The sequence below is a fragment of the Amphiura filiformis genome, chromosome 13 (genome assembly GCF_039555335.1).
Source record: "Amphiura filiformis chromosome 13, Afil_fr2py, whole genome shotgun sequence".
Taxonomy (NCBI): Eukaryota; Metazoa; Echinodermata; class Ophiuroidea; order Amphilepidida; family Amphiuridae; genus Amphiura; species Amphiura filiformis.
In genome coordinates, this window is record NC_092640.1 from 26,586,879 (window position 1) to 26,603,702 (window position 16,824).

Sequence of the window (16,824 nt, forward strand, 5' to 3'; positions counted from 1 at the left end):
GCATTTGATCGCTCCTTGGTTGTTTTCCAAAGATCTTGATAGCACAGAAAAATGTCAGCATCGTTCAGGGTGTATATGCTCTGTCCTTCCAATTTGACCTCAATTTTTGACACTATCGCTCTTCCAAGATTATTTACGATCGTTCGATTAACATCTTGGTTTCCACCAGCCGCAGAATTCAAATCAACATTGAATGAAAGTCTGCTAGTTCCAGGGACTATGACATCATTTTTTCCAAGGTCTGGGAACCTCACTGTGAGGATTTCACCCTGATTGATAGTACTTGGAACGTGTGTGTTTTGAATGCTGCGTCGAATACCATTGATTCCTCGTGCATTACGAAGTTGTCGGTATGGGTCCAATTTGTATCCGTATTCAGTCGCCATCTTTTATTTATACGTAAAAAAAAACCAAAAGATGGCAGATTTTAATCCTCGAGAAGACATTCAGATGGATGACTTCGATGAATTCGAAGATACGATCGGAGATACCACGGGAGCAGTTGGTGGTACACCGGCTGAGACTGATTTTGGTGATGAGCAAATACAAACGGAGGGTCAGAGACGACGAGGAAGCGTCGGTTGGGAAAATCCCGATGTGAGTTTCGTTTCCGATAAGAGTCGAAATTCCATCGAAGATCTCAACGAACGACTCGATCTATTAAAAATGCGCGACAGCAGTCCTTCCCTGAGGAGAACCATCAAAACATTGAATCGACAAAAAGCGGAACTGGCTAGGGATGAGTTTCGGGATTACGTGAAACGCTTAGGATACACGCAACAAGGAACGATCTTTGCTACTGAAGCGGTTTTTGCGGTAGATGAAACCGGAAGAATCAAAGTTAGTTACAGAAAAAAACAAGTTTGGTTAACCAAACAAAATTCGAGCGAATTTTACCCCTAGAATCGATAGCTAAACAAGTCAAAGGCAAAGATCCAGGAGGTACCAATTTTGTCAAAGTAGGTCTCGGAATCAAGGATTTCAAACGAGGATTAACGCCGCAAGTGCAGGAAAGTGCCAAAAAGCGTCAACTAGCGCGAGAGATGTATCCCCCATAACCCCTACACCCACGGGTAGACCAAACAACACTAAAAGAGTTTTGGAGAGTCATAAAAAAACAAACCAAGACATGGAAGGTTTAGCCAATGAATTGCCAAATGATCCTCACGAAGAAACCCGAAAACTCTCAACCGAACGAGGACAACTCAAGAAGCTGTCTGATGTCTATGAGCACCTTGTCCGAAGAAGGAATGAAAAGGAAACTGAACTGAAAGAATTAAAGTCTAAAGGGCGGTTCGGTCAGTTTTACTAACCCAACTTACGAAGGTGATGAAGGAGAGCCTCTGCTACCTGTCAGCGAAGAAGATGCTGAAAGAGCTAGGGAGCTTGAAGGCGATATCAAAGAGTTTGACAATGCCATCGAGATCAAGATGCCAAGGTCAGAAATTCGCTTCAGCGTCTGGGCGAAGATCGATCGAAAGTTTCATAGACAGCGATGCTACCACGGGAAGTCGGATTCGAGAACTCTTTAGACGAGAGGGTGTTACCATAGTTTCGCTGCTCACAGCCATCGGAATGACGATAGCAACCGTCGTCGAGGGTATTCTGTTAGCCACCAAATCCGCAGTCTCAGCGATTACACCGAAGCCTCCAGAACCAAAACCAGGTCCTCCTAAACCAGACCCAGGTCCTGAACCTGGACCATCACCAGGACCCGAACCCCCACCAAAGCCTAAAACTTGGACCGATTGGATTAAGGATCAGCTCAAGAAAATAGCCAATCTCCTTTTGAAACTTGGAGACAAAGCTTTGATCGCACTTCCAGGGATCATCGGGCTGTTGTGAATTTCTGTCTCAAAGCTGCGGGGTCTGTTGCTGGATTTCTAGCTGATCACATATGGACATTAGCTTTGGGTGTTGGAATTTTGTTGTACACTACAGTTATGGAATTTGTCAAAGAAGTAAAAAATCTTCTCACTAGAATTTAGTGAGAAGACTTTTTAATGTAGGTCCAACTTATTTTTTAAACCCAAAAAATAAGAAAATTGCAGCGGCTGCCAAAATAGAGAAAGCTTTTCTCATCATGCATTAGAGACTCTTCAGTCAAGGGTGGACTTTCAGTCAAGGGTGGACTTTCAACCTCCTCTAAAAACAACGGACTTTCCTCAGGAGCACTGTCTCCAACATTCGGTCGAGAGTCGGTGTTTACGTCTGAGTTTAGCCCTATCTGCATGTCATCCGTGGCGATTTGGATGAAATTGTTGTATCCGTTCACGGATCCCACGAGGATTTCCATATTGCTCGGAAGCAAGTAAAGTCCATGACCCACGACAAAATCCAATTTGCTTTGAGCGTACTGAAGAGTTTTTTGGTATCTGTCGATCGAGTCCGGAAGATCCACGACCGAGTTGATCGCATCCTCGACGTTTGCTAGAAATTGTTTCTGAGCGTCGAACGCCTTGCCGGAACGCAGGATGTCGGATCTGGCTTGAGCTTGGGATCCAAGAATTGCCCACGTGTAAGTCCTGATGGAGTCGTTGATTCTCGAAACTCCCGCACGTGTAAAACCCTCGTTCCAAGTGTCTGCTACGAAACTGCCGATGGCAGCCATGGCATCTCCTTTCCGAATGGATCTGTCGGTTATATCCGGATCGTGATCGAACAGCTGTTCAATGTATAGAATCTTGTCAGTCTGATTGTCCACACCTCCGAAGCTGTCCGCGTCAAAGTGAACTTTCCAGTCCATCGACTGACTGTAGTTTCCTCCGCTGGTAAGCTTCGACCATTTTTTTTGGTGGTCACGAATTTCCAGTCGTAAAATTGTTTGTTAAAGAAGTAACTGCCCATTCCGTTGGAAAGATCGAACTTTTGTCTCCAATTAGCTCTCGCGGACACTCCAATTCGTTGCAAATTCTTTCGTAAGCGTGGGTGTTGATCCCGTTGTTCAAAGGATTGAAGGATTCCTCCGAGGGTAGTGGACAGGACATTTCCGACAGGATTCTTCTGATCTGATAATATGCGTGAAATCTGAACACGGATCGAATCATCGGATCTTTGTGACTGAGAAGTTCTTTGGACACCCGCATCCTGACGTGGCGCACCAGACCGCGAAGTTCAGCTGGTTTTGCCAGAATTGCATCTGGTTGGAGAGCCAGTCATCGCATTACACGGTTTTGTCCGTGACTCTCGGAAGTTTGTACTTTTGCCACAAACTGGGAAATCTTACGTAAAATGTTCCTTTTTTGCTGACTTGAATTTCTTGATTCACGAGACTGAAACCGTGCGTCGGTTCAAATACTCCTCCGGTTCTCATTTTATTGAAAGATAAAAGAAAAAATGTTTCTCACAATTACCGGCACCGGCAAAGGAAAACCTTATCGCCCGTTGCAAAGTATAGACAATAACGGCAAAAACTTAAAATTGGAATCAAAAGGATCTCGGTCGAGTAGGTTGGTTCAACGTCAAGAAGAACTCGAATGGAGGTACACTCAAGGAGGGCAGGGACCTGAAGAAGCGATAAAAATAAGCCCGGGCTGTATAATTTTGACCGACTCGTAAATGAATTCACGAGTCAAATCGACGGTTTCAATTCAAATTCGACAAACGCGATGGGAAACTCAACATGAGAATTCACGAGCAGTATCAGATTTGGTTTCCGGACGCGTTCGAGAAATGTTCGGATTGGACGACGAAGGGTGGCTAGCAGATGGTGAATACACGGGAGATCGGGCGATAGAATTTTTACCTCAAAGAATTCTCGTATACCTAAATCAGCTGTCAACCACGGGTAATCTCGTAGACAACGACGACGTTCTGCAGGGAGGTCGAGTTCTTGGGTCTATCGATCTCACAAACGCCGCGTTCGGGGAATACTTCGTTTCGACCTACGAAAAGCCGAGTTTCAAAAAACTGCAAAACGGAACCATCCACGAGCTCGACTTCAACTTCAAAGTAGAATGGAAAAATTCTTGAAAAAGCTCGATAATCACGATCAACCGCTGGATTTGGAATTGGAAACCGATAAAATAAAAGAAAGAATGTCTATCTGGGGACCAACGATCAAAGCGGAATCGGCGTCAATAGCTGGCGAAGATGTAGATCTTTCCGCGTACGGCAAAAAAACTGGAGGGCGAATGACCGGAAGGATTAACATGGGAGGGAAAAAAAATAACGGGGTTGATGAATCCAACCGAGCCGCAAGATGCAGCTACTATGGGTTCCGTGACCAGCCTAACCTCATGGTTAAACGACAGAAAAGTTTGAAGGATGGCGACTCGATGACCGCGAACTCGCTATGAGCGGCAATAGAGTCACGGGTCTCGGAACTCCCACGGACAACGAGGACGCTGTGACGAAGAGTACGTGAGACCGGCAAATTGGACACGAGCACGATACCAGCTTGCATGTTTTGGGGAGATTCATGGTATGGATGAGCGAAGACGGAACGCACTATGTTTCCATCCGAGCCAAAAAAACATCGACTTGGAGAGAGACAAGTTGATCGAAATTAAAAAACGGAATGAACAACACTTTCAACGCTAGGCCTATGCAAATTGGCATCACTGCTGGGTTTACGAATTTGCCGAATCCCGGAAAAGATGCGACTCACTAGACCTTTAGAAATTTTCTTCAACAACCCACATTTTATTGCTCAGCCTTGGAACCTCTCTTTTCGGTAAAATCGGGAGTGAACCATTGAACGCCCCAGCTTAACGCTTGTTCTTTGACGTTTCAGTCTAATCAGAATTTCTTCATGTACCTAAATATTACTTGGACCGACGACTCGATATCGTTCAAAGTGCTAAATAACGCAGCGCAAACCCTCTTTTCCACATCCGTTCAAACGGACACTACGATTATGCATCATGTCTCGATCGAGTACGTTGAAAATAAGCTTTGCTTTTGGATCAACGGGGTTTCAGCAGATGTCTACAGAACTCAAGCCCTGGTAAGTCTCCTTGGAATCAACATGAATTTTGAGCAACTGGGAATACTTAGCTTCTACGAAAAAAATTTAACCAAGCAAGAAATCATACAGCATTTCGTTGAAAACCACGTTTTAAACTTTACGGATGATGAAGTTCTAATTGACTAATTAAATAAAAGGATGAAAAAACCTACAGTACCGCAAATGTACCCTGATCTTCCACAGGGAGAGGATCAGGGAGTTCAATTTCGACTAAGTAAGATATCCGAAATCCGCGACTCCTCGAAAAAGGAAGTTGACCAAAGAGATCAACTAAGGAGAAAATACAAAACAGTTTGGAATGTGTTTTACAACACGGCTCAAGTAGCAGGACTCGCCGCAGTTGGAAGCGGAGCAGGAGCTGTCGGAACTCTAGCCACGGGTGTTGGAGCTTTCGTAAGCATTCCTCTCGGAGGAATAGCAATTTTTGGAGGTGTTCTTAGTGGAGCATGCGTGGCTCTCGGAAAAGCAACGATGAAGAAGGTCGAAAAGCACGAAAGCGTCAAAAGAACCGCAGAGTCCAGTTTGAACACGGTGAATGATCTTGTCTCCAGAGCTCTGGAAGATGGGGTTGTGAGCAATGAGGATTTCCATCACATTCTGCAGGAAATGGAAAACTACCGAGGTCACAAGGCTGGAATCAAGCATAGAACCAGAGTGGATTTAATTGAACTTACGGCTGATAGAGAACGTAAAATTCGCACAGAGGCAGAACAGGCTGGACTGGAAAGAGGAAAAAAGAAGCTTTGGAGAGTCTCCGAAGTACATTGAATCCGAGAAAATAAAAAATTAGAAATCAAACTTGTTTTGTATAAATAAAAAGAAATGGATATTCCATATTTAACGGATAACAACTTTGTTGAGGACCTAAAAGCGTATGGAGAGTATCGAAAAGAAATGTGGGACGATAAAGGAAAACCACACGGCGTTTGGAGATGGTACCATGACAAAGAAAAAACAAAAATGAAAGCTGAGATAGTGTTTGATAACAACATTCCCACGTATATAACAAGTTGGCGCAAAGACGGATTAGTAGAAGCAGAAGGTAAATACAGAGAAGATGGTGTACCAGCTTTTACTATTTTCGGTCATAAAACATGGTGGAAATCTTGGGATGTGATAGACTCATTGGGTGTTGGATACCTTGCATTTGTAGCAACCCACGGCGTTACATCCTTTATAAAATGGAAGTGGTAAACTATGGCAAAAAAACTTTTTGTGTTAAATAAAATGGATCTTCCGGATCTAACGGATGTTAACTGGGTTGAGAACTTGAAAGCGCACGGAGAGTATCGGAAAGAAATGTGGGATGATGAAGGAAAACCATGCGGCGTTTGGAGATGGTACTATGACGTGGAAAAAACAAAAATGAAGGCCGAGATGGTGTTTGTTGATAATTATCCCACGTACATGACGTGTTGGTACAAAAACGGATTAGTAAAAGCTGAAGGTAGATACAAAGACAACGCACCTAGAGAACCGTGGGAATTTTGTGCTGGGACGGGATCCTTTAGTTACTGGATACGCGCATTTGTAGTAACCTACTTGATTACAACCATTTTAAACTGGGTGTAGTAACTACAACAAAAAAACCTCTTGTGATTAATAATCACAAGAGGTTTTTTTATTTCTGCACGACCTACTCATTCTGTCTTTTTAGCATCGTTGTAGGCTTTTAAAATTTCTGTCATGCGTTTAGCTTCCATCCTAATTCTTCTCTCGGGAGAATCCAAAAGAGCACTAGTAAAAATCCAAAATGCTACGATCATCTTTTATTTGAATAAAAGATGACAGATTCGATTTATTTTGAGCTCGCTGATGATGAAATATTCCAAAAACTGGAAGACTCGTCCAAAGGAGATTTTTATATGTGGAATGGTACTAGTCTCGGAAACCTGTTTGTTGCTGTCAGCGGTTACAACGGAAACAAAGTAAGAATTCAGGCAATCAACCTTTTGATGTGTTACATTAAGTGGTATAATGATAGATACAGGATGAGATTGTGTTTAAGACCACCTTGGATTTTTCCTGAAAGGACAGAGGAGTTCGAGGTTTTGAAAAAGATTCTTGAGTTTGTTACTGAATGAACCACCGATTGAAAAAAAGATATGACTATGTTAAAAATTATCAAGACAAATTTGGTCTTGTGGATAATTTTGTGAAATAATATATTAAAAGTAAAAATCAAAAATTTTTGATTTTGATGAAGAGGTTAAAAAATGCAGGGAATTTTTTCCCTGCATTTTTTTTTTTTGGATAAGTTGAAATGCAGGGGAAATTTTTCCGTGTAATTTGGATTGGGGTGAATTAAAAATGTAAGGAGTTTTTTCTGTGTAATCCTGTGTAAATTGTTTTTCTGTGTAATCCTGTGTAAATTGTTTTTCTGTGTAATCCTGTGTAAATTATTTTTCTGTGTAATCCTGTGTAAATTGTTTTTCTGTGTAATCCTGTGTAAATTGTTTTTCTGTGTAATCCTGTGTAAATTGTTTTTCTGTGTAATCCTGTGTATTGTTTTTCTCTGTTATTTTTCTGTGTAATCCTGTGTAAATTGTTTTTCTGTGTAATCCTGGGTAAATTGTTTTTCTGTGTAATCCTGTGTAAATTGTTTTTCTGTGTAATCCTGTGTAAATTATTTTTCTGTGTAATCCTGTGTAAATTGTTTTTCTGTGTAATCCTGTGTAAATTGTTTTTCTGTGTAATCCTGTGTAAATTGTTTTTCTGTGTAATCCTGTGTAAATTGTTTTTCTGTGTAATCCTGTGTAAATTGTTTTTCTGTGTAATCCTGTGTAAATTGTTTTCTGTGTAATCCTGTGTTGTTATTTTTGAACAATTTACAGGGAAGAATACAGGGAAGCTTAGGGTAAAATAATGCAGGGGGATTACAGGGTATTAAAAGTTTTGTGTGTATTTTTTGTGTTAAGAGTTTTTTTTTGATTTTACAGGGGAAATACAAAGGTGTCCTAGAATCCCCCTTTTTATACTACTCCTCCTGGAGATCAGCACAGCATGAGATGTGAGTGTATTGATAACATGATTAAAACCTTTATGGACGTAAAAGTCAAAGTAAAAATATCCTATATCCTGTATCGTTATATGGATAAAAATGACTCAAAATGTCATTTATGAAATAATTTATATCTTAAACATCAGTTTTGTCTTTTCAACGGGAAAAATTCGATGCAATTTCAGGGCCTATTTTGGATATGGGTATAATTTATGTACATGTAGGCCTATTATAATTGAACAATATCAGTCTTTATACATTTTATAATGTGCTATATTAAGTATAAATTAGTAATTAATATAAAATTAATGTGCATGTATAAGGCAAGTAGGATGGCAGTTTTTAGCCAATTAACTAAAAACTGCATTTCTTTATATTAATAATGAGCTAAGGGTAGCCTAAAAGGCAGAAAAGACAAAAAAGACAGAACAATTTGGAGTAATTAATTGACAGGAAGTTATAGGAGTTGTTTGGTTTGCTGTTTCTGTGTGCATGTTCTCATCATTGATGGTTTGGTGGACTGTCATGAAACATGATGGATCATAAACAGAGTGATCCTAAAACTGCCACCACCCAAACTAATTACAAGGCATCTTCTGCATTGAAGCTGGCTTTCCCTTTAAAGGGAATTTTTATTGAAAACGTGATGCAAAACATTCCAAGGGATTGGGGAGCACTCAACTTTAGAGGTGACGGTATGTGACTGCCTGTCAATAGGCCCCTCTTTTGAAGTCAGATATACCTGATGACCCCCTGTTTTTAAAAGTCATACCCGATGTCTGTCTGCACCTGAGTACCCAATGACCCCCTTTTTATCAGGTGTGGCTACCCAATAACCCCTTTTTTCTAGAATTTTACCATCAAAATGCCACAAAATAATACTTTAACTTCCAAATTCTCTTATTTCAGCAAATTTGGGAAATCTGGAACAAAAAAAATTAAATTTTGCTCCATTTTTTTCACAAAATTTGATACCCATGACCCCCTTTCAAAATATATACCTAATGACCCCCTTTTCATTTTATTTGTATCCAATGACCCCCCTTCCTTTTTTAAAACAATGTTTGGCACCGATAGGCCCCTACCTCGGGACGCCAGTAGCTACTTACCCGTCACTTCTAAAGTTGAGTGCCTCCCGGTATGTAACTGTTAACAAAATATTTTGCAAAAATGTTTGCCTCAAATATTTTACCATGTTTGATTAGAAACTTGTCACATTTGACTAATCAGAAGGGGATATAACAGATTAGATTTCCCAGATATTCTGATCAAATGACTAGAAACTTATCCAATTTAACTAGCTTAAACTGGCAAGTGCATTCTAATCAAATAATTATGGTCAATTAAGCATAATGAATAAATTCTTGTCAAAACTACTCAACATACTGCAGTTTCCTATACACAATACACAGTGCTCTTACCATTGACGCGTAACTACAAATAGCGTATGTTAGAAGTATGGGTAATTGCCTAGTTAAAAATAACCGGCCAATATTAAAAGTACTCTTCTAAAATTCTAGAAAATATAGTGTTGTAACATGTCCTAAATTTTTAGCTAATTTAGATGTTAGGAAATATTCGTACTTTGGTGTTTTAGTGTATGTTATAGGTAATACCGTAATAGTACATTGCCTAGTTAACGCCGCTGTGTGAATAATAACAGGCCAATATTAAAAGTACTCTTCTAAAATTCTAGAAAATATAGTTTTGTAATATGTCCTAAATTTTTAGCTAATTTGGGTGTTTGGAAATATTCGTACTTTGGTGTTTTAGGAAGGATATGTAAACGACAGATAACACAAAAAAATATGAAGAAATTATTTCCAAACCGTGTTAAGTCTGTAAACCACCATGCTTCTCATTTTCAAGAACGCTAACAATAAGCAGAGTATTGTCTCATTTCGTAAACAAAAGCCCACACAGAATTGTTCTCTAGCGTTCGTTTTATAATCGTTCACCCAACGGAAACTATAATACCAGCTCATTGCTCCATTGCACAGTAAAGCAGAAACATATGTTGTGTGGATTTAACCAGAGAAGATATGATTTAATCAGTTGAGCTGTTTTCAATGAGTGTTATCTTGGTTTAATAGCTTTTAATTTGGGTTTAAGTCCTGCAAAGGTCGTGGTGAATTCTACTGTAGGCATGACTGCATCATGAATTTGACTAGGATAACTTATCCGATTGGGACATAACAGATTCTTGTCAAAATTATATTACACTAGATTTCGCGGTTCTCGGGTCCTGCGGTTCTCGTGATAGGCCTAGGCTTAGACTATTTCTAATTACCCAATACCCGTTACCCATATACCTGCCCTGACCTTTTAAAATACTATGAAATTCGTCTCTCAATGATCAAGACCCAACTTGACACAACTTAATCAACTCTGTTTTGTAGCTGTGATGCTTACTTCGGTAGTTCTGTAGGCCTACCCATAATCTGGAAACCCATCAATCGCCTCTTTGCAAGCCCTGTTGGAGGACCTGAAATTAGTATCTGGACGTGGATATAGGCCGTTACTAAAGTAATGCTTTCCGATGCGTGATGCGGTACTCTGCGCACACCCCCGTTGATACTCCACGACCGCGAGCACACGATATCGCACCGCACGTACGCGATATCGCACTGTGCGAACGCGATAGCGTGCGGACGGACACTTTGTGATTAGTATTATGATGTTATATGAATAATCTGGATATATGTGACATGATCAAGGGGAATGAGTCACATGTCGGGCCGCCCTGGTCGAAAATGAGTTTTACACAGGTTTCTAAAGTGGACATTTAGAGCTTTCAGAAACTGTAAACCCCATGTTCATACGACTTTTCTTCGTGAAGTTACGTCAATTTATCAATCGCTGAAAACAATATAAAACAAAAGAATTTTAACGCTTTCTTTGCCAATATCTCAAAATCAATATTAACGACATCCGACTCATTTCCCTTGATCGTGTCACATATGTGACCATCCACCACAACTGAGCCTGGATGTCGCCAGTGCCACTATTGAGATATGCTCCATTGAACATTAAACAATAGGAAACAAAGGATTTATTGACTGTTTTATTGATTTTTCACTACTTAAATGTCAAGTACTATAGACATGATATACATCATTTTAAAGCTAATTTCAAGCAGAATATTTTGGTTGAATACATTGTATCTCAAAAATGATGATTGACGACTTCAGGGCTCAGTTGTGCTGGATGGTCACATATAATAATGATTTGGTCAATATGAATACGGTAGTTACATCCACATATCCACATGTATACCTTATATACATGAGTAGTACCCCCTCCCAGTTCTTTTCCCCCTTTAAACTTACCTTATCTTAAAACTGTCATGACTTTCATTGTATTTATCATGAGTCAGTCGAAGCGAAGGCTGGGAAATCGCTACATGTAACCTTGGTAACCGATATGGTGTGGATGCTGACTCCCTCAAGCCAGTCCTGTCTGATTTTGATGATTGCTGCCTTGAGGGCGCTCTTTTGACACAAGGGAATTCCTGAGTGAAGGCTGTTTTACATCTGGAGCTGAAATAAAAAAATAAAAAAACACAATTATTTAATTTTTAAAGCTTTTGGACAAGTTGAGTGCGGTAACTTTTGTGTAAAATTCAGAACAACACACACACACACAACCATCAATCCCACATTGAGTAGTGATGTGGATTGATCAATAATACTTTTGTTCCGATTTTGGGTCATGGTCAGTGGTGTAGCCAGATTTTCAGAACAGGCGGCTAAGTTGTGTATGCCTTCAAAAAGTGGGGACCAGGGCGCACAAGAATCTAAAAAGTGTGGGGGAGGATTTTTTTCAACTAGTCCTACTTCTCACCAAATTATATTACAAGACCAAATTTTGACTTTAATTGGAGGGGTGCAGAATCAATGCTGAATTGGTCAATTTGACGCCCCCCTAAAGGTGGCGCCCAGAGCATGTGCCCCACCTTGCTGTAAAATCACACATTTATGGCTTTAATCACATCATGCAGAATCAATTTTGTTATTATCAAGTAATTCCATGAGATTTTAACAGAAAAAATATGTATGGTATTTACAAAGATGTTAAGGGACCTGGAATGAGCATTTTGAGCGTTTCGACAGTATTTTTGTGGGACATGAGAGCACATCAGACATATCGAATTGCATTCTGAATACGGAGAATGTCTTTCTGATATCAAATAATTTTCATTTTTTGAAATTCACGATATAGTACAAATTTTATGACATATGATTAAAATTTTATTTTTTAAATTTTATATTTTAAATTTTATATTTTTCACATTTTCACATTTTTTATATTTTATATTTTATATCTTAAATTTTATATTTTTCACATTTTTTTAACATCAGACATATCGAATTGCATTCTGAATACGGAGAATGTCTTTCTGATATCAAATAATTTTCATTTTTTGAAATTCACGATATAGTACAAATTTTATGACATATGATTAAAATTTTATATTTTTCACATTTTTGATATAACAGTCCTCGAAGTAAATTTTATAAATCTAATGATATATTCTTAAAGTGTATGTAACTGGGAGGAAAAGCCGACGATCAATTGAAAATCCATATCTTCAATATGAAAGGTCAACATTTTCAATTGATCGTCGGCTTTTCATCCCACCTACATACACTTTAAGTATAAATCATCAGATTTATAAAGTTTACTTTGAGTACTGTTAAATATCAATTCTTAATCATTTGCCATAAAATGTATATTACATTGCGAATTTCAAAAAATCAAAATTATTTAATATCAGAAGGACATTCTTCGTATTCAGAATGCAATTCGATATGTCTAATGTGCTCTAATGTCCCACAATAAATACTGTCCAAACGTTCATACCCCATCCCTTAAAAAGGTTCATACATTAAGCATGTCTCAACACACACAATGAAACATTTTCATGGCAAATGGGAACACAAAGGTCACCACAACATAAATGCAATCAAGGTTTTCTTTAACGCACAAAACACGCGTATTTACGCGTTCAGGCACTTTTCTGACTCCTTCAAATCCCTAGTTCCAAAGTCCAATGCGTACAAAATCTTGAAAACGTACGCGTTCAGATATGGCAAGAATTGAATAGAGAAACACCTGATGATTGTGTATTTATTCTCGGCTTTTGGCATTTAGGACCTATACAGGGTGATTTAAAATGAACTGTACCCAACTTTACCCATTTTTTTAATATATATTTGCGGAGATTGTACATATCAAAAAACAATCATAGAGAGTAGTGATTAGTGTTCTGTAGTAGAAATTTTGAATTTTGATAATAAGTAGTTTTAGTCAGAAGATATCGCATTTTCAATTTATCATCCCATTTTTTAGACCAACACATGGAACTAAGTTTATCCGTATTCTCTACCGCAGTAACAAAATTGGTGTGTTTTATAAAAATGTACTTTTTTTTTCAAAACCATTTGAAGTATAAAGACATGATTTTTTCACAAATAATAGAAAACATATTATCCTGTTACAGCTTAGAAACACAAATTATTTCAATGTCGGTAAGTATTTTATTTAAATTTTTGAATTTGGGTACAGTTCATTTGAAATCACCCTGTACTCCTGATATGTAGGACAACGAAAGGCTTTATGGACCGGCATTTCACAATTTTCAGCTTTTCAAATTTAAATTTTACACAGTAATAGTAAATGGTCCACCAAATCGCTTCAATTAGGTCTTCATTTTGCAAAATTTTCCAAGTTCTAAGGGGGGGAACATCACCCTGCGTAATTGATAAACAAATGGCCACTTTCACTTCTGCTTTCGACATTTGCCAATTTATGTTTAACACAATTTATAGGCCTACCATAATAGGGAAAACTTGCCGTCCACGAAAGACTCCATGGACTGCTCATTTCACAAATGTTCGGCTTTTTAAACTAAACTTTTACACATTAATATTGCCAAAATGATCCACCAAATTGCTTCAATTAGGTCTTCATTTTGCAAAAGTTTCTTACTTCTCAGGGGGCATCTTTAAATATTATTATTTTCTTCTAAAATTGCCCCCAGCCCCTTCTGACTGCTCTAGATCCACCAAAATATTGGGGAGACCCCCCCCCCCCCCCACCACCCAATCCGGATCTCGCCTATGGCTCCAAAAACACACATATTGTTTAAAATGTCTTCAAAAATAATATTATAAAAATACCCCTTGGGCAATGTTTTTGACTCCTTCAGAGGAAAAATTCACAATTGAAAGGGTCAAAAATTTTTTTAAATACCCCTTCAGCAAAATGCTTAAAGAAAACCCTGAATGCAATGTTGTTTCAATGTTGACAAAACAATTTGTAAAGATATATGATTTTACAGCATAGCATTTTCTTGAAGTATTTATGCATACAAAATATTTAGTAACTTTTTGATGTATCTTGCAACTGATATGTGTAATTGTTATTAAAAACTGATGTGTAATTGTTATAGAAATTATAGGTTTTGCAGTATTGGAGATAATGTCAATCATAACAAAACTGTACTGCATTTTTCAAAATTTTAGAAAAATATGATGTCATAAGGACCCAGCGAACACAAAATGTTTTTAGAAAACATTCCCAACAGATTAGACATGCACACAATGTTTAAAAGTGGCGGTATGCCATTTGGTGAAAACTTGAAGCAAAATATTTTAACATAATGTTATTTAGGTGTTGACAAACATTTTACAAAAACGATTGCTTAATTTATTTTGTAATATCAATTATCATATTGACAACATTGGTTCTTAAATAATTTTTTTCCAAAACGTTTTTAAACAATTTTATGGCATTTTATGTAACTTATCCATGGTCTTAGTATCTATTCAAACTGACCAAAAAAACACCAAAAAAACAAAACAAAAAAACCCACCAAAAAGCAAAAACAAAAACAAACAGGTGAAATCTTAAATAATTTAATTTCAATTATCATATTCATAGGGCCTATGTAATGAAATTATTAGTTTCCCATCACCCACCCTCATAACTTTTTCAATTTGACCAAAACTTTAAAAATTGAGATGGAAATAATCAAAATTGAAACTCTCAAAATGTCTGACATGCTGATCATAATCAGTTTTTCTTAGTTGTAAGGGTAGAGGATGTGGTAAATAATGGAAACTTAAGGATTACTTCATCATGTTTCTAGTGGTTACACAAATTGCAAATTTCTTTTCATTTTAATAAAAACAAATTCAACTCTTTTCTCAATCTGTTGCAAAATGTCTGTAATGATGATCCAAGCATTAATACCTGTTTTGAGATGGTCTTTTATCAACAATATAGGTAGCCATGTAAATGGAAGTCGGACAATAATGAAATTTTCCAAAATAAATAACGAATAATGAAATCATTTTCGTCTCAGATCATGGCCTCATATTTTATTGAAAAAAATGTGACGGGAAACTAATCATTTCATTTCATGATTAGCCTATTCTAACTGACCAAAAAACAACAACAAACAAACAAAAAACAAACAGGTGAAATCTTAAAAAATTTAATTTCAATTATCATATTCATAATGTCAATCAAAAACTTACCATGCACCAGGCCTTTCATCCAGCTTAACGAGTTGTGGCGCGGAAGTACCTACAGTTGTATTCAACATCATTGATCTGTGATACACAAGTCATTGAATGAAGTAGGCCTACCCTACACTCTAATCGTTTTCGTTTCACATGATTATACAGTGAAGTACCACTACGGTAATTATTGTAATCACGATTCTAAAAATTAATGTCACCAGCAGGTCCTTTAATTCACAACTTTAAAATTAAGTTGAAGTCCATGTTTACAAACATGAATCACGCGAACTTCGATCGTTTAGACAGCAAGTGGCCACGAACTTGTCTTCCCAGCTGGCCGACGCCATACTCGGTTGTCATGGTAGTCACGTGATCAATCAATTAGCTGCGCTGCGAACAGGTGTATTGGGATTCAGATGGTGGTGGTCGCCAGGAATTTTCCTTTGGATTTTTACCGTGGAAAATACAGAGAACATTCTAATAGATATTAATTTTAAGGGGGTACTACACCCCTCGATAAATTTGTGTCTATTTTTGCATTTTTCTCAAAAACTAATAACACTGTGGTAACAAAAGTTATGTATATTACTAGGGGCAATTTCTACTTTGTAATTTCAGTGACCTAGGACAAGCGATTTGTTATTTATGATAAGAAGGGCCTACCGCTAGGATGTACCTCGTTTCCTATCATATATACTGAACCGCTTGTCTTGAGTCACTGAAATTTGTATAGTAATTGGATTCCTTGCCCCAATAATATAGGCCTACATAACTTCTGTATCCAGTGTTTTATTTTATTTTTTTGAGAAAAAGGCAAAAATCGTCACAAATTTACCGTAGGGGTGTAGTACCCGGCTTAACATGATATAAAATACGAGGAGTATTTCGTGATCCTGGCATCTTTTTATGACATTTTTCAGAAGATATCCACGAGAAAAGCAGGGAGAAAAGTTATTCCCAAAATTTCATTTGATTCTGATTTTGCGTTTGCGAGGTGATGCATGATTATGTGTATTACACTGCTCCATAGGCCACTGTTTTAATTTCGTATACCAGAACGAAATTCAAATTTGACGATATTTTTGCTAAACGAATTAATCTGCAAGAAATATTTGATACATAAACATTATGTAGCCAGAGGTTTCCAGTGGTATAAAAATCTCAACTTTTTTAGATGTGTAGATCAAATGCCCTTTTAATTATTGAACCGATATCAATTATATTTCATGATATTTGATGATGATGCATGATACTGAGAGGAGGATTTTTTTTTTCATTCTTTTTATGTGAGATTCAACAGAAAAAGAATGATGATGATGATGATG

At 37.7% G+C, this 16,824-nt stretch overlaps 1 protein-coding gene across 1 annotated transcript in view; it reads right to left on the bottom strand.

The window, feature by feature from the left end:
• Positions 1-15,837, bottom strand: part of LOC140168175 (uncharacterized) — a 33,682-nt gene extending 17,845 nt beyond the window's left edge. Inside the window, exons 1-2 of the mRNA XM_072191506.1 lie at positions 15,515-15,837; positions 11,300-11,509 (exon numbers count right to left, since the gene is read on the bottom strand). Coding sequence (XP_072047607.1) covers positions 11,300-11,509; positions 15,515-15,585 — 281 coding nt within the window. The 5' untranslated portion in view covers positions 15,586-15,837. The remainder of the gene's footprint in view (positions 1-11,299; positions 11,510-15,514) is intronic.
• Between the last annotated feature and the right edge of the window lie 987 nt (positions 15,838-16,824).